The 19,105-nt window shown below is 31.0% G+C and overlaps 1 protein-coding gene across 1 annotated transcript in view; it reads right to left on the bottom strand.

The window, feature by feature from the left end:
• The window catches only part of LOC143047312 (mediator of RNA polymerase II transcription subunit 23-like), a 44,563-nt gene extending 26,306 nt beyond the window's left edge, over positions 1 to 18,257 (bottom strand). Inside the window, exons 1-9 of the mRNA XM_076220351.1 lie at positions 18,100 to 18,257; positions 12,276 to 12,398; positions 4,674 to 4,798; positions 3,626 to 3,737; positions 2,907 to 3,005; positions 1,852 to 1,953; positions 1,413 to 1,482; positions 831 to 943; positions 361 to 456 (exon numbers count right to left, since the gene is read on the bottom strand). Coding sequence (XP_076076466.1) covers positions 361 to 456; positions 831 to 943; positions 1,413 to 1,482; positions 1,852 to 1,953; positions 2,907 to 3,005; positions 3,626 to 3,737; positions 4,674 to 4,798; positions 12,276 to 12,398; positions 18,100 to 18,153 — 894 coding nt within the window. The 5' untranslated portion in view covers positions 18,154 to 18,257. The remainder of the gene's footprint in view (positions 1 to 360; positions 457 to 830; positions 944 to 1,412; positions 1,483 to 1,851; positions 1,954 to 2,906; positions 3,006 to 3,625; positions 3,738 to 4,673; positions 4,799 to 12,275; positions 12,399 to 18,099) is intronic.
• Positions 18,258 to 19,105: the final 848 nt, after the last annotated feature.

The raw sequence follows: 19,105 nt of genomic DNA, 5'->3' as shown, positions 1-19,105 counted from the left end.
ATTTCAAATATGATTAGTATTTACCAAATACTTCATGTTAGACTACTGCAATATTTAATTTTTTCTAGTATTTTCCCCTTGTAATACATAATTGTGGGTCTGTAAACCATTTAAAAATCAAAATCTATGTTTTAAAAAAAAATATGCTTTTACTGTTATAACAACTTCAAAACAAACATACAGAAAAATGTAAAAATATATATACTGCTGCCCAAATTTAAATTCTTGTCACTTTCCATGTTTATTGATACTTGGAAATTTACCTTTTTTTTCAATAGAGAAATGAAAGATTTGTAACCTATTATAATAATGCTGAAGTGCCCCTCCCCTTTTTTTTAGGAATACAAGATAAGTTTTTACCTGTTTATTAAGGCCAAGCATGTTGCCAACCATTTCTCTAGAATAAGGTTGCTCAAGGACATATCTCAACAATCCAGTTTGAGGCTGACATAAATCCTTCAAATATAAAATTAGAAATTGTTATTATCATGTGATATGTATTGTGTTGATTTCAGGTATATCAACATATTCAGCTATTATTAACAGTGATTCTTGAATCATTATCAAAGACATTGAAACAACCTTCAAAGGTGAATAAATACATATAAATATAGAAAGCTACAATAGATATTTAAATTGTGTGATGTACTTTTATTTTGTTGTACGGTGACAACAGCAGTTTGGTTGATATGTTGGAACATCAAAAATATATTTAAAACAACACACCCTAAGAATAGTTTGGTCAAGTTTGGCTTCAATTAGCCTAGTGGTTACAGAGGCTCTATGATGAAGAGGGACAGGTGACCTAAAATTACCTGAAATCAACAAACCTTATCATAAGGAAGAGGTCCATTTAGGGGAAACTTCAGAGTACTTGTATTAAGTCTCCAGACATGGCTTGTTGACAGGGAATGTCCTACAATTGGTACCAGGTGAGATCTACCTGTGAAGAGAAATCAATTACAAATACATTTCTGCATGCAATTTCAAATGAACAAGGTTCAGAATTGACTTTGACTGTAATTTATATAGGTTTCTTAAACCATGTTAATTTCCTAAACTGTCCTGGTGTCAGCTAAATCCACAGGGTCAGACATTTTCAAATAATAAATTGCTACTTATTGATATGCACTGATGCAACAAAGTTATTTATTTTTCATTTTTCATTTTTTACAGTTTACACCTTATCCATTATTTGCACATACCAAAACACAAAGTGCTACAGAAGCTACTCAATACTGAAATTACTAGCATGTGTTGAATATGAACCCATGAAGAATACAGAGAGTTTTCTTTTATCACTGTTTCTGTAAATTATATATGCAAAACATATTATGAAACACAAAACTTGTCTTAATCAATGTAGTTTGACTTGATCAATGTAGTTTGTCTTAATCAATGTAGTTTCTTACCTGACACTGTAAACATTTGTGCAGCAGGTCTAAAACTGTCAATAAACTCAGCCAAAACTTTACCAAGTTTCTGAAATTTGAGAAAAAGTTTCTCTTTAAGCTACAGAGTTTGGGAAGTTTTAAAATTAAAATAATTCAAATTACAACAAAAAATATGTATATATAAATTGATTTCCTGTAGCATCTGACCACCTTATCCACTCTATGTGGTTTTCTAACACGGTTTAAATTATTCTTTTGGTACCAATTCAACCTGTTTGTAATTTATATTATCTTCAAGATACTGACAGATTACCATATGAATATTCACACCTTACCAAGTAGCAGTTATTTTTATTTTACTTGCTCAGTGGAATTTTAAAGACACCTTACTTTTCTGTCAAATTGTAGACTTTATCATCTGAGCATTTTATCTAGTTTTAATGTCTGAACAACTTACCCAATGATTGGTTTTGTCATCTGAGCAAACTTTTGTGATTTCATTAATTGCAAAATAAGCAGGTAACAAACAAGTATTTCTGTCCAAAATATAAGTAATCACCTGTAAAAGAATATATATTGACTTTAAAAAGCTGAATTATTTCACTAGAGGACACTAGTTTCATAAGAAATGTGGTGCAGTGTTTGGTATATATGAACGCTATCCAGTTTTTCATATAAAGTTGTGTTAAAAGGGGTCATAAAATTGTTTGCTACCAAATGGCTTTGTCTGGAGGTGCAATTCTTTAGAATTTACAATAACAGAATGTCTTTGCCATAATGAAATATACACATATGTTTCAAAAACAATGTACCAAACAAAAAAACAAACATAACCCTCTCACAACATACAAAATTCAAAATCTTACTTTTTTTGTCATTATGCCAATGAATGATTGATTTACACGAGTGAATACTCAAAGGCATCAAAATAAAGCTACTACAAAGATATTGATAAGTATTAAAAATTAGAATTTCCAGGTGCTATTTCATGGGAAATTTGTATCAGAAGAAAGAATTGTTTTTCTTCAAATTTTTATCATAAAACTAGAAATTTCAAGGTTTGTCTCCCCTGAACTAAAATGATATTCAAATTAAATTGAAAATGTTGTCAATTTGATAGACAGAAGTATGTACAAAATAATTTCTACACTCCTAGTATAAGGATATAATGTTAGAACAAGTGTGTTTAATAAACAAATTTCTATTGAACTAAGAACACATTGAAGTTCTCATGAATAAAATAACATCCTGACCTACATTAATCCTCATCATTTGCCCCTCCCCCACAGCAAAATAAAAGATTTTTGGGTAGTTGCAAGTATGACTACCAGCTATGTTGACCTCTGGATGTCTTTTGGTTATTTGTGTGGGTTGCTGTCTCTGTGACTCATACGCCAAATCTCATCTCATTTATATGGAACCAACAACCTATGTGTTTCTAATTTTCAATATATATGGTAAACAAGTGTTTTTCCTCAATCACTGAAAATTGCTATTTACAATAGTACTTACATCCATCATAACATTAATTTGTGACATAATAGTGACATTGTCTACCATAGGAATGGTGTGACTCTTCTCTAATACCATCCTAAGTATATCTCTACAACCCTGAAATTGTATGTTATAAAAGAAGATTATCAAAAATACTAATCATTTTACATTTGTTAGAGAATTTAAAAAAAAAGTTTCTAAGATTTAAAATTCATCATGCAGTATACATAAAACAATTTGATTTTAATGTATACCTAGTTATTGTGAAGAACATTTCTATTCCTTTTACAAAGTGCCTTAGAAAAAAACATCTTTGGAGGTTGGAATATAAATTTCATGGCAGACTTCCACTTGTTTCTATTTAGAACATTCAACATTTTAGTTCTAAAAATTATCTGAAAGGCAGCTGAACTTCAAAATCGACAAAATAAAAAGATCAACTTATAAGAAAAAATATAAAGATTAACTAGAGAATAGAGATATATATAATAATTGTGTAAAATTTAGCAAAAATATGATATAATTTCAGGGCACTGTACCTGGTAAATAAAAATAATCATAAAACAAACAAAACAGTATTCTTGATTTTTCCTTGAATCCAAGACATTTGCCAACAAAACTTATTTTACAAAAAAACTGTTTTTACCTTTGGCATATAAATGTACTTTTTAAGTAATTTTACACATGAAGTAGATATGAAATTCTTCTTCAACACCACAATGACACATCTGCTTTACCTTGTAGTCCACTCCTCCAACAATTCTCCTGATAAGTTTAAATGTGCCATTCCAAATGTGTGGACTTTTATATGTAAGCTTCTCTTGATTCAAAAGAATTTCACATATTGGTCTACAAAAAAAAGTATAACAATATTTATTTCATATTTAAGTTTACTGCAATACTGGTAGCTAAAATTGACAAATAAAAGGGAGATAAATAACTAGAATTGAGAATGGAAATGGGGAACAAAGAGACAACAAACCAACCAAAGAGCTGAAAACAGCCGAAGTTTGTATCTGGCACCTGAAATTTCAAAATTTGTAAATTTAGCAAATCTAATTACAACAATGAAACTGACATCAATGGATACATGAGATAGCTTTCAATGTAGATTCAATATACACAGATAAATAAATGTGAGGTCATCAATGACAATTTAGGTTGAAAGGAAAAATGAAGGGCAGGCTAAATAGAGGGGAGGGGGGGGGCTTTTTTCAAGAATTTGGAATTGAGCAGTTTAATCCACAAGAATTTGGGAATAGGCAGTTAAATATCAGGAATTTAGGATTTAATTATGTTGTGATGAGGAAAAGTTCACATTAATTTGATATGAATTAGGGATAAGACTCCCTTCTTCCCCTTGTTATACTTTACTCAGTAATAAACAGATTTCTGTCAAATTTATCTGTAATAATAAAATGAAATAAGTGAACTGCTCACTAATGATACCCCTGCCCGCTAAAAGTATATGGTAAACAGGAAGTTGTGAAGTGATGAATCTGAATATGTGTATAGCTGACACATATCAACCATGAAACAAAATTTTCGAAATCCTTGTAATGTAGTTCCTGAAAAAGATGCGATGAAAGATATTCATGGGACGGATGGATGGACAGACAGACAGAGGTAAAACAGTAGTATACCTTTTTAAAGCAGGGGTATAAAAACTTTTTTATATAACATATTTCATACAAAAAAAGAAGATGTGGGCTATATATCAATAAGAAAGCAACCCAATGAATCAAAAACTTAGAAAAATCTAGACAACAGAATGTCACAATTTACCTTGCAGATACAATATTCTGTTCAACCATGGATTCTAATAAATCTGTTAACAATGTAACTCGACCAGAATTCATTTGTTCATAAACCAAACGTATGTATGTCTTCAAAGCAATCTCTACTGATTCCTAAAATATATATAAAACAAACAACATTACTATAGTAATTTTAACAAATATTTCTTCATTTTATAGAAATTCTAATGTAAATTCAGAAATTTTGGCGATGATACATTATTGCAATTGTTGAGCAATCGACACAAAAGCAAGTTTTTTTCAATTTAAAATATTTAAACCAGAAATTCTACTTTTCATTTCCATAATGTATGTTATCCCAATTATATGTTAAAACTATGCATTCTTAACCTTATTAGTTGGTTTCTGGAAATCTACTTATTGTTCTTAAAATAAAGCTCTGAAATGTAAAGCTTTATACAAATAGTTAAGTTTTAGTGTATAAATTCATAGTTACACATTGAAAATTCGTATCATTTGGTTGAGGCGACATTAAGTTAGAGAACAGAGAACAATACCTGGATGTACGGGCTTACAGACGGACAAAAATAAAATTTAATGGCCCACTTGCTACAGTATAAAAATTGTTTTGACTTATCAAGCTTTTAGAAAATGACAATTCTGAAATTTTTCTCCTCAACTAATTTTCTGCAAACTGACATACATTTGAAACTTAAAAGATTGGTTCCATTTTGTCATGTCATACCAGATAATATTTTTGCGAAAAAAATAACAGAGAGTCTTTTACAAGGTGAAAATATACAGGACGTTATTAAATACAATTTAAAAGTATTCCTTTTACATTAACTTATCAAAATGAGGTTTAAGTGTATTAAAAAGAACGCTTTGTCATGTTCGATTGTACTTTAAATGTTTTATACATGTACGAAATAAAAGTTCTTAACAACAAGTCAACTACCCCAAAACTGACAATAATAAACTATGCTTCTACTCAAAAGAATTCAATTTGTAAAATACTAACACCTAGCTTTAGTACAATAGCACCAGACAATTCAATAAGTACTTGTACAAGTTTGTTATTTATTGATCTTTCCCCATAACATCACTTTTCTGATAATAATGAAATGATTAAATAAACATACATTCTTATATTCAACTTTGATTATTTGTTAATATACAATTTGATATGTGATTCAATAGCACAGCTATTAAATCAATTAACATTTCTTTTATAAAATCAAAGTTTTGTAAATAAAAATGTCTATGATATTTGTCAATCAAATCTTTTTTCCATATTACAATGACTCCAAAATTTGATTAAAAGATGTCCTTCTTCTATTGTCAATAAGTACTCTTGCTCTCAAATATTTAAATCTATTGGATCTTTATAATAAAATGTTAACTGTGCACATTTGTAAGTGCTTGCAGACTATACAACTTTACAATTGAATAAATAATACCTAAAAAGAAATACTAAATTTTACAATATAAGTATGGAAGCCATCTTGGCTCCAGTCACACTGAGGCAAATCTTGACAGTAAATTGAACACACAAAAAAAAAACAACATTATTTAGGTTAATTACAACAGTTATAAGTAAATTTGGTTAAAGGCAATAGTATTGCTTTCCTGAAATTCTGAAATATGGAGCATCGGTGATAAAAGATCACTTTCCTCTGTGTTGCATACGTATTATCTATCCAGGGCAAATAATTAAAAAAAAATCCTCTGTCAGTTCTTTTGGACTTTTTATTAATATCTTATATAATTTGAGAAATGTAGACTTAAGAGGGCTAACGATTACATTTTCAATGTAATTAATATTTCCAAGGGACATAACTCTGTCAACAATACTTGATCCACACTGACTTTCAAACTTGTCCAAGACATAAAGAGATATAAACCTCTGATATTATTTGAACAAAATCAGGCAAGAATTGTACACATGAGAGTGCTTTCAGGGCAATATTCTATAATCTTATTAATTCCAAGGAGCATATATATGTTGCAAAAATACATTTAGTTGATTAGCACCGATTTAAAACCTATCCATGACATATCCCTGATGTAAAACTTTGATATAAATCTAACAAGAATTTGGTCACATAAGCACTAACAATACAGGACCTCAAGACAGCTAGTATTTATAAGTCTCCAGCAAGATGTTGAGCAAGGGAAAAAAGCTCTTATGTCAGTTTATTATGTTTTCAGGATAAAAGAAAACAAATAAATACAACAAAAGAAGTCCACTGAAAGTTTTGAAACAACCTGACTTATTTGTAGATCTTGTCTTGTTGATCTTTTCTGCTATTCAAATTTTCAATCTTTTATGATTTTTCAAATAATAGGCAGAAAAGCTAAATATTGGGATAGAAAGACAGACATGAACATACATGGACAAATGAAGACTACTTCCTTGACAAATGTAAACTGTGTAAGCCAGAAAAAGACAATCTGATAAATACCAACATTGCTTTTTAATTCTCTGGATCATGAACTAGTGGACAGAACCTTGAAATGATTGACAAACCAAGACGTAAGGTCAGTATTGTAACTTTATAGAAATTATCTTTAATCTACTGGTACATTGTACCATAACTAAGCAGTTTTCTCCGTTGGGCCTTTTAGCACCGTTTACCAGGATGCCAAATGAAATATCTGGTGAGAACACTCACCATAAGTAGTTTATAACAAACTAACTTAAGCAGAAAACTTAACAATTGTTGAAGCTAATGGCATAGATGACAACGTTACTAGAAAAGCAATATCTATGTCTCGCCTTCTAAACTTTTGTCACAGGCAAGACAACAAATTGACTGCCAAGAAATAGTAGAATAGTGCTGAAAGTGATGTTAAAAACCAATCAATCAATATACTATGTCTGTTTTACAGCCCATTCGATGTAATTGACTCTATAGGTTGGTATCAACAAGATATGATAAAAATCAATTAAACACAATAACTGACTGCCTATCTGCACATACATGTATGATAGCAGTACATGCTTTTGTTGTTCAAGGTCACCTTATTTCTACACTCCTCCTTATATAATAATAGACTGGTTAATTTCAAGTTTTATTGAATTTAAAGTATAATCATTTATGCATGTTGATTGACAAATACTCATACTAGTTAAATTTTACAAAAGAATTCTGAACAATTTGACACAAATGATACATCTTAAAAGTACACAAAGATAGCATTCTAACAATTACAAATTGGGGAGACATTTTACAATTCAGTTAAGCACTACACGAGAATGCTTTTTTCTTCTAAATTTGTATTGGTTCAAACAAGTATACATGACCTTGGTATATTTGTTTCTTCTTGAAAGTCAAACTTTAGTACTTCAAAGTCTAATTACATTATAAACTCTGACACTATTTCAGAATCATAGTTAGAAGTGACTTATATTTTTAATTTTACAAGGAGAAGTGTTGAGACTTAAAAGGGGAAGTGCTTCTTCTCTCTCTCGCCTTGCTATAATGTTTGGTTTTCACAATGAAATATCTTGCCATTTGTATTCTAAGGACCTATTTTTTTAATTATTCTCTTGTATTGTCTGAGAATACTTTTTTTTCAGTTTATATCATAAATTGTCATTTATATTTACACAATTACATTTTCCACTTTTTTTTTTTCTGTTTGAACCTGTTGACCTGGAACTTATCAATTATTGGTAATATTAATTATTTGGAAAGCAAAAGGTCCTGGAATGGAGTATTTTTTAATCAACAGCATTGTCCTATATTTAATAATTTAGTTATAAATAAAGTCGAATTCTTTGATTCGCTGTTTTATGTGACATGCCCTCTAACAAATTGAAAACTGTACCTATTCGCCTTATTTTAAGTCCAGATTTTTAGTATTCGTATTGTCATCTTAGGAAGTTTTACTGCTTAAAATACTACAATAGGGAACAATTTGACAATGATTGAATTTAGTAGTGTCAACCCTTTGATTATGACCCGTGTAGATACATGATATAGCAAAATCTGAAATACACCGTTTGGTGTGCGCCTGTCAAATGAGAAACGTACAGATAAGGTAATAGGTAACAGGTGAATATTCTATTGGTATCGTATCGGATTCAACCCATAACTTGTTAATTATTGGCAATATTAATTATGTGGAAAACAAAAGGGTCTGGAGTGGTGTAATTTTTAATCAACACCATTGTCCTATATCGGATATATATAAAATTGAATTCTTTGATTTGTCGTTTTTACCCCATGACGGCTGACAAATTGGACCTCGTTATTTTAGTATTATAGATGTTCCCTATGATATAATCTTTCTAATTTTAATGCCAAATTAGAGTTTTTACTCCATTTTCACAGTCCACTGAATATAGAAAATGATAGTGCAGATGGGGCATGCATGTACTATGGACACATTCTTGTTTTATATATCTATTATACTTCTAAATCTAAAGACTGTTTTTATGTTCACCTGATAAATGAATAACCGAAGAAAGCTACAAGTCAAACTTATATATAAGGGTATATATACTTGAAAGGGTATACTGAAAATTTCACCCCTTTACATCTAGAATGGTGAAAGTGAAGCCAACAAAATTCAAACTTGACTTGTGTTTTCTGGTTATAAGCATTGCGTACAAGTTTCATAAAATTTGGTTTAGGCAAACTGAAAGTAAGATAACAGAAATCAATTTTGGGATGCATGAACAAAATGATGGACATACATACAAGTTAGGGACGAACATACTTAGAAAAAAAAACAAGGATAAAACTCAATATGGTGGGGGCATAACAATAGTACATTTGTAGTATGACCTCAGGAATAAAAAGTTTATACATGTATACACTAGATTCATACAATGTTGATCTGAGGTGTTTATAACCCTGTAACACATTTGTGTAATTACCATTGAGGCAACGACATTTGAGATTTTTGTTTTAAGCCATTTATTTGATATACTAGTAATCATTGCCTCTGTGTTAGGACGACACATTGTTAAATATGGGTCAATCTTAAAGAATCATACTCCCCCAGGAATAAAGTGTGAGGATTTAAAGTTCTGGATCTGCCACTGCATTGTTAAGCACTAAAAAAGTCATTTTGCTAGTACATGGACAAATGTTATTAAATCATTTTAATAATTTCTACAGCACTTGTCTTTAGCTTGATCTTGGTCTTGATACACTGAACTGTAATATTCTAAGAAGTAGATGATAACTCTGTTGCTTTTAAATTATACAGATGCTATGATACTTATTGTAGACATTAAGACAATGTTTTTCTGTTGTCAGTTCGATCTACTTGAGCATGCTGAACGAGTGAAGGTCCTTAAATCCACATTAGAATGTGAAACTTTAATATATAAACGGAATTAAAAGTTTTCAAATGATTTTTGACATCAAAACGTTCAGATCGATGTCAGTTTGACAAAAACAATGCACTTTTCTATTAAAGCCGGTATTTACCTTTACTCGTCCTTGGCGTGAGACATAAGCCATATAATTATCGATTATTTTATATTCGATCACCTGTGTTTTGTTAAAAAAAATTGTTAAACCATTATCACTTGTCAATTATCCGACAACTTGGTCAAATATCAACTTGTTCTCGCATACCGGACTCTTTCCATACACTTGGGCTTTTACTTATTCAATAATAAACAGTTGTACCTCAATATCGTACATAGTAAAAAATAGTGCGGGAAAATGTTCATTCATGAAATATTCATGAATGAAATGCTGCCTCACGTAGATTTCTTTTGATTTTCTCTTCAGCCAGTGTTTGTGATACTTATTTTCAAAATGAAGTGAAATTCATCTGAATTGTCGGTGAATATTCAATTCCTTTTTTGTTCAAGCTGTTATCTTTTCAAAAGAGTATCAACTCAAAATATCCAAGAATCAGAATTCGAACACCAGTACTACATTATCTTGGAGCAGAACATTGCGATAGTCTGTCTTACCAAAAGTTGAAGCTGATGCCTATGGAAAGAAGCTATAGCAAACTTTCCAAAAACATATGAGATGTTTAAAATGGACCATTCATGGGGTAATCTAGTCAGTAATCGTAATCAGCTGTAATCGATTTCATTTTGCAGTGTAATCCTATGAAATCAGTAATCATGCCATTTCTGATTACAAGTAATTGTAATGTAATCAATTACACAGCAAAAAACAGGTGTAATCATGATTATTTTAAGATTACATTCATATGACTACATGCTGATTACAAATCTTGCATACATGTACACTGTACATGTATATATATATATATATATATATATATATATTAAATTGTTTTTGATATGCAATATGAAAATTAGAAAATGTATTGTATCATCTATATAACAAGCTTTGTATAACCAAGTGTTTTATTTTGTAAACAGTACACTAAAGATATTTGCCTTTCCAATGTTTCGTTGTAAGATTGAGCTCTTACGATACAAGGATATGCCTGGAAAGCAGTTTTTGTTCCTTGATTGAACACTTCTGATATTAACTCCAATTTCATATAACTTTGCCTTATCAGATTCTGTTATAAAAAATAGATTGTTTACAGGGTTTAAGCTAGGATTATGAGGGCTTTAGTCACTTTTGCATGCTATTAAAATCAACCATATTTTGTGGAAAAGCAAGGGACCAATGATGTTACTAGCTTCATCTTTTGACTTTGTCAGATTTTAAGGGATTGAGGCACCAGCATGATTGGCATTTATTGTATGACTGTAATGGCCCTTATTATGAACGATTCTGACATGGGATTAGGAAATTTAGTTCACAATTTCTCTTCAGTTTGTTCCAGGGGACATTCCTGATCAACAAAAGGACATTCCTGATCAACAAAAGTTGGATTCTAATTTATTTAAACAAGGAATCACAGCAGAAATTAACTTGCCACGATTATCTCACTGCATAATCATTATCCTTATAAAAGGTATAAATCGATATTTGAAAATCATTTCTATTAAGTTGGAACTGATCGTTTGAGAAATATTGAAATTCAAATGCCAACTGTCCAGGGTGTAACAATTTTGTTTAAATGATGAAACTATAATCCTGGTTGTTGAAATGCAGACTGACTGATTCTCCTTGGAAAATAATTATGATGGTCAATTATGAGGTTTATTAATAATTAACGGATAAGTGACCCATCCGATGGCGATAAGCGAATTAGATGTAATCACAACTTGTAACACCTGTTGGAAATGTTAATTATCTGGTGGTCATAAACTTGTCAAAAACATGAAGACAGGTAGATTTATAGTTTTTTAATGCAATTTTTTTTTACACTTTCAAAATTTAAGTGATGAAATTGATTTGAAATACTTTCGTCAATGAGAAAACCCTTTTGTAAATTATGAAAATGACGAGCGCTAGCAAAATCACTGGTTTATGTCTCAGAATTACTTAACTTAGTAGAATGGAAAATTACGGATGATGAAAGAGACTGTTGTGAACACCCAATTACATGTAAGCAACCAGATGAGTCTTTTGAAAGTGGGGAAAAAAGCAAGGAGCCAAGGTGACTGACAGGAAAGAAAGTTCGCTCTAGTCTACTATTCTTTTTCTGTTGCTAAGATCTTCCTCAATTAAACTGAATAAATAAGTGTACATATAGGTCTTGATGATACAATTATGATATAACTTACTTCTTGCTGGGCCTGAGTAAACATATTTTTCATTTTGTTGACACAATATTCCTTCTTCCATTTTTCTGTTTCTTCTGTATGACAGATAACAGAACAAAAAGCTTCTTCAAATGCTTCACCTTTCTGAAAATGAATGATAAATCAAACATAATGTACATGTAATGTAACAAGTGTATACTAGGTGTATAAAACTTACAAGCACTGTAGCATGTCTTGTATTAATAGTCATTAAACAAGCTCATTTACAAAAATGTATGAATGAATGAATGAATACTTTATTTGCAAGAAGCATATACATGCTATGGCAAACGAAAATATATACAATATATGACAAACAAAAGACAGCAGAGAACAGTAGTTACAGAGTATACAATAATATTATGACAATATATGCGATCTAATTTTCCAAGCTGCATTTAAATAGTTACATAGTTTTACTGTCAGAGATTTAGAATGAGCTTGTAATAAATTATCTAACTTGTGCCGATTTGGCCAAGAACAGTAGAATAAAGGTAAAAATTCTATACGCACAGATCTATACGCTGGACATGATAAAACAAAATGATACTCGTCCTCTAAAACATTCATATTACAACACATACAAATTCTGTTTTCTCTTTGAGTATTTAGATAACGACCAACTTCAACATTTAATTTAAGTGTGCCGCTACGTAGTTTTGTTAATATAGATACATTACAATGAAAATCTAAGTATTTTTCAAAACCAAATTCTAGTTTATATCGTTTATAAATACAAAGTTTATTACATTCTTCTAAAGCTGTATTCCAGCTTTGTAAAAATTGATCTTTAATACGTGTTTTTATACAATCAAATGATAATTTACTAGTATCTTGTGAAATCCATACATCATAAAATCCAAGGTTACATAACAATTTTTTTACGTTAGACGCCCAATTAATTTTACCATTATTTGCATCTTTGTACAAAAGTTTATAAACTTCATATACAATATGAGGTTTATTAGTTACAATATGAATCCAATATTTCAGGATTTTATATTTTCTCAAAATATGCAATGGCAGGTGCCCAAGTTCACCATATAAAAAATTTGTAGGGACTTTTTTACCAAGTTTCAAAATAAATCTACAAAATCTATTATATATAAGCTCTATATCACCAGCAATGAAAACCCCATATTTCAGACCCATAACTTAAAACGGATCCAACCATACTATCGAATAGGAAAATTTGTTGTTCAGTAGTCACATATATTTGTTTCAATGAATTTATTAGTGAAGTAAAGCTCTTGATCCTTGTTGAGATAAACGCTTTTGAGTTTGTAAAAATTTTCCATTATAGTGGAGCAATACACCGAGGTATACATAGGAGTTCACAATTTCTAATTCTCTGTCGTTGTAATAAAAACGGTTTACCACAGGCCTCCATCCATTTCGGAAAACAACAACTTTTGTCTTCTCCGTGTTTACTTCTATGTTCCATTTATTACAATATAGTAGTAATTTATTCAGTAAATGTTGCAACACATTCGTTGATTTTCCAAAAAGTACGGTATCATCAGCAAATAAGATCAAATATATTAAAAATCCATTTAGAGACACGATGTCTTTATCTGTTTCAACGGAAATATCTTGAATAATGTCGTTAATAAAAAACAAAAACAGCAAAGGCGATAAAGGTTCCCCTTGTTTTACACCAAGAAAATTGTCAAACGCATCTGACAGTACTCCTCCAGATCGTACACGAAGACGCACTGATGAATATAAAGTTTTAATAATAGAAACAAATTTGTTACTAATGCCATTCTTTAGCAGTTTGTATATCAAAATTCTTCTGTGTAGTTTATCAAAAGCCTTGCGAAAGTCCACGAAGGCACAAAAAAGCTGAAGCTTTTGTACTAAAATATGTGATATAATTCCATGCAGTGTGAAAATGGCGTCAACAGTTGAACGACCAGGACGAAAACCAAACTGATTGTCTATTAATTTCTCTTCGTCTTCCGACCACGACAATAAACGTTCCGTTAATATGCTAGTAAATATCTTAGAAAGAATGCTCACCAATACAATCGGCCTGAAATTGTTAGGGTCTGACAAATCACCGCTTTTGGGTACAGGGATAACTATACATTCGGTCCAATTATCTGGATATATTCCATTGTCAAACATTCAGTTGAAAAGAATTTTAAAAATAGGCGCAAAGAAAAGAGGATTCGCAGCTAACATTTCACCAATTATATCATCGTTTCCCGAACTTTTGCCAGTTTTAAGTTTCTGTATAGCTTTTATAATTTCATCTTCTGTAATTTCTGAATCGAGAATATCAATACTTATTTCACCAAAGTCGGTATTGTTTAATAAATGTAAAACTTCATCACAAAGTTCTGGTGGGTTCGATCCCAAAATATTTTCGAAATAGTTCAACATCTCATTTTGATCTGTTTTTCGGTTTTACAGCGGACCAAAACTTTCTAGGTTCCCTTTTTGCAATATTACAAAGTTCGATTCCTTTCCTTTTCTTGAAGTTAAACTGTGCATTACGTTTGACTTTATTAAATTTGTTTCTAGTCGTTATATATGAATGTCTATTTGTATCTGTCGGATGACGCATATAAAAATTTCTAGCAGTGTGAAATTCTTTTCGTGAATTTGCGCATTTCTCGTTAAACCATTCGTTATTTGGTCGTTTAACATATATATCGTCTCGAGATAAAACAGAGTGTCCAAAAACTTTATATGCACTTTCATAGATAGTTCGGGTTATCTCCTTCACTGCGTTATTAATATCAATTTCGGAAGATAGATCATTCACCAAACTCAAGAGGCTGTCACGATGAGACTGTAAAATTTCAATATACTCATCGCACTTATTGTTGTCCCATTTAATGAATTTATGGACTCGGGGGAGGTTTTGTTGACGAATAACAGATAAGTCTAGTTCGAAGTAAACAGGCATGTGATCAGAAAATTCGTTCATAGGTAGCACTTTAAAATCATTGATTAATCTACATTCGCTCGGGGCACTAGTAGGTAGTCATTTACACTTCTTCCTTTGGCTGTACAGAACGTAAAATTACCATTTTTGTCATTACAAAGCCTGCCATTGGCTACAACTAAACCCATGTTAAAACACATTTGTAATAGTTTACGGCCAAATGCATTAACTGTTTTGTCCATTGAACTTCTGTCAGAAATAATGGGGTTTACAACGTGCTCAACACTTTCGACATATTTATCTAGATCGTCATTAAGTAAAAAATCACTTAATTCACCTATGCGGCTATTTAAATCTCCACATACCAAAACAATACCTTTATCACTATAGTTATTTACAATACTTTCAATAATATCGTGAAAATCTATATCACATAATTGGTAATAATTAGATCTTTCGTGTGGTACATAAGAAAAACAAATAAAAATATCTTTATCAGTATCAAAGAAACTATGGTCAAGTTTTAACAGAATAATACCATCATTTAATTCTTTTTCAACAATAATACCGTTACATAAAAAACTCTTACAAAAAACAGCAATACCTCCTTCATTTCTAGTACCTATATTTTTATTACGAAATACACAAAAAATTCTGTCAAAACCATCTATAACTAACAAGTTATTATCTTTTAACCAAGTCTCACTGAGAAATAAAATATTATAATCATTTATTAAGTTCAAAAAGTCATTATCCTTGTAGACTGAAGTTAAACCATGAACATTCCAACATAGACATTTTAATTTACAAAATTGTTCTCTGGATTTGTCCTATGGCAAATATTCCTTCCCATTTACAAATATACGGTCTTTCACAAAGTAAGCCTTAATGTCCCGTTCGCGTAAGTCCTTTAGAATCGGCAGCTTTTCTTTTCTTCGTTTCTGGATGTCCAAAGGTAATTGTTCTGAAATACCGAAACAAGTATCTTTTAGATTTTTTGCGCTTTTTTTCACCAAATCCCGGCTTTCAAAATTTGAAAACTTCACTAGTATCGGACGAGTCTTCTCACCATGCTTTCCTAGACGATAGGCCTCAGCAATAGATAACTTTGTGTCCACATTTTCTATTTTCAGATTTTTAACGCAAAATTTGTTTATAATGTGGGTACATTGTTCACCTTCCGATTCCGGTATATTGTAAAATATCAAATTATTCCGCATGGACCTCATTTGAACGTCAATTAACTCGCTCTTCAGTTTGGTATTTTCCTTACGAATAACATCTAAGGTTTCCCCTATTCCATCTACAGAATGTGTTCCTCCAGATTTAATTTGCTTCGAAATCGTGTCAAGTTCAGTTTTAAATTTAGAAAAAACAACTTTCTGTTTATCAAAATCGTTGCTTATAAGCTGGGCGCTTGTTTCTACCTGGTCCATTCGATCGTCTATCGATTTGGCATTATGTTCCAATTTATTTATTTTAGAATTTATAGACGTAACTACTGAGTCAATTTGTTCGAGCTTACCCAACTTAATTTCAAAGCTATCCATTCTTTGGAACATTTCGTCAACCCAACCTGGCCTTTGTTCTGGAAATTGTTGGGCGTGCGGTGATGTGTGATGGACTTGGTGTATAGGATAAGGATACGACATCATACCGGGGTTACCGTTAATAGGTGTAGAGCAAAGATGTTGACTCTGGTTCTGCATTTGGAACATCGGACTGGGGCTTTGTGAATACATTAAATTTGTATCGTTAAAGTACCGTGGTTGATTAGAGCTAGACATTACATTCCCTTTATCTACTGTAGAAGAGGTTTCATTGTTTACATTCCGAACTTCACCTGAACCACTCAAGTGTTCACTTATGTGTTCACCTTTGTTTACGTTTGATAACTTGTTTTTTTCCTTTGTTTTCTTTCCTTTTTAGACAGTTTTTTCGTATCTGATTCATCAAATGCAGTATTATCACTTGTGTTGCTATTACTGTTACTGTTATTTGTTCTTTTGACACCTCTGCGAGGCATTTTACCATAAAATTTTCACATTTTCTTTCTCTCATGGAAAAACACTGCCGTCCTCCATTTGTCACATGACCATGCATACTCACTTAATTGAATTTATATTAAAGGTCTGTTTGCCCCAAAACAATACTGGCGCCCCATTCACATTCACACCCTTTTTACTGGTTTTGTGTTTAATAATTTTGTAATTGGTATTATTTTTTTTGTTCCTTGTTTCAAAATAAAATGAGATTCTGACAACATTTTCTTTGTGTTGAATAAATCTTAATCATGTTTTGGTTTGTGTATTGCTATAAAAAATCATTGTTTCTAAATAAGCATGATAAAGTTAGATTCTGAAAATATTTTTGTTTTGTTTTGAATAAATCTTAAACGTGTTTGGTTTAGTGTATTACTATAATTTATTTTTTATAGTTTCAAAGTGTTCAGGAAAATATCTAGTCCAAATTAAATAATTATGACGTCTGGCAAGGCTATTTTAATTTTTTTGAAAACATCTATATAATACATGTAGTACAACTGGAATTAGAATAAAAATTGGGTGCGATGCGAACAGGCATATTGGAGTATACATCTATATATTCACTGTATTTACAATGTACAGGTATCCATGAATAAATATAAAAAATATGATTAACATGTACAATGTATATTGATGTACATTTTTGTATTATATTACAAAATAGCAATAACCAGTTTAAAAATAAGCCTGCCTTTACATCATATAAGGAAGGCTAATCTACCATAAATTAACATGTGTCAATTCTGCTTCTATTGGTACCAAGTTACTTAAAATCAAGCAACAAATTTACCCCAAAAATTTAGTTTTCTGTGAAAACATCTCAAGAAGCGAATACTTATGGCCACACTCTGTATATTTAACTTACTAGTATATCATTGAATACGTCAAAAACGACATCTTCTATGGTTCTTTGTGACATTTTCTTGTTTCCTGAAAACAATTTACATTAGATTATAAAAGAAAAAGAAAACAATTTTGTATTTTCCTCCATGGAAGCCGCCATATTCTACAATTCTAAAGTAAAAAGCAACGTCCGAGGTGGAACGAAAAGAATCCGTTTAAGGTACAGAGGTTTTCTAAATTAAAATCGATAGATTTTTTGAAGAATTTTTAAAGATGTATTGAATATTATATCCATTTCTTTTTTAAATATTAAAAAATATGGGTCTTACGGTTCCCTTTAAAACTCGAAAAATATGTCTGTCATCCGGGATAGAGAAACAGCAAAACTGAGCGATATCACTTTTTTAAAAGAGATTTCTAATGTGCCTAAAGAAAATAAAAAAAAAATGAGTCACAGGACTGTTTTCAAGCTGCCCCCCCCCCCCCAAAAAAAAAAACGTAAGTGAGTAATTTTATCTTATTTTTACACTGATGAGCTCAAATGAACTAAGCATTTGATGATCATTCCCATATATACGCGCAAACCAACACACTGATTCACGGTGGGGCGTCCGTCAATTATTTAACCCCTCCAAATTCAATAAAAGTGTCTGTCCCTAGCCAAGAGCTTGTAATACAGTGGTTGTCGTTTGTTGCTGTCTTTATCATATTTGTATTTAGTTTACTGTTTGTTTAATACTTAAACCAAGTCGTTAGTTTTCTCGTGTCACTTTGATTTGTTTAACATTTCGGGGCTTCTTACAGCTGACTATGTAAAGGGTTTTCTCATTGTTGAAGTCCGTATTGGAATCTATTATGTTGTAAACGTATGTCACCTAGTGTTTGGTGATCTTTGGTGAAGAGTTGTTAATTATACCACATCTCAGTTCAAGGCTTATCATAAGTTTCCTACTATACAAAAAAAAAAAACAACACAAAAACATACAAATCATACAAGCGAGCCAAGAATAAAACGCATACACACTAAT

Source organism: Mytilus galloprovincialis, chromosome 1, assembly GCF_965363235.1.
Source record: "Mytilus galloprovincialis chromosome 1, xbMytGall1.hap1.1, whole genome shotgun sequence".
NCBI lineage: Eukaryota > Metazoa > Mollusca > Bivalvia > Mytilida > Mytilidae > Mytilus > Mytilus galloprovincialis.
Note: the sequence above shows the minus strand (reverse complement) of the source record. Positions and strands in the feature narration are given on the sequence as shown.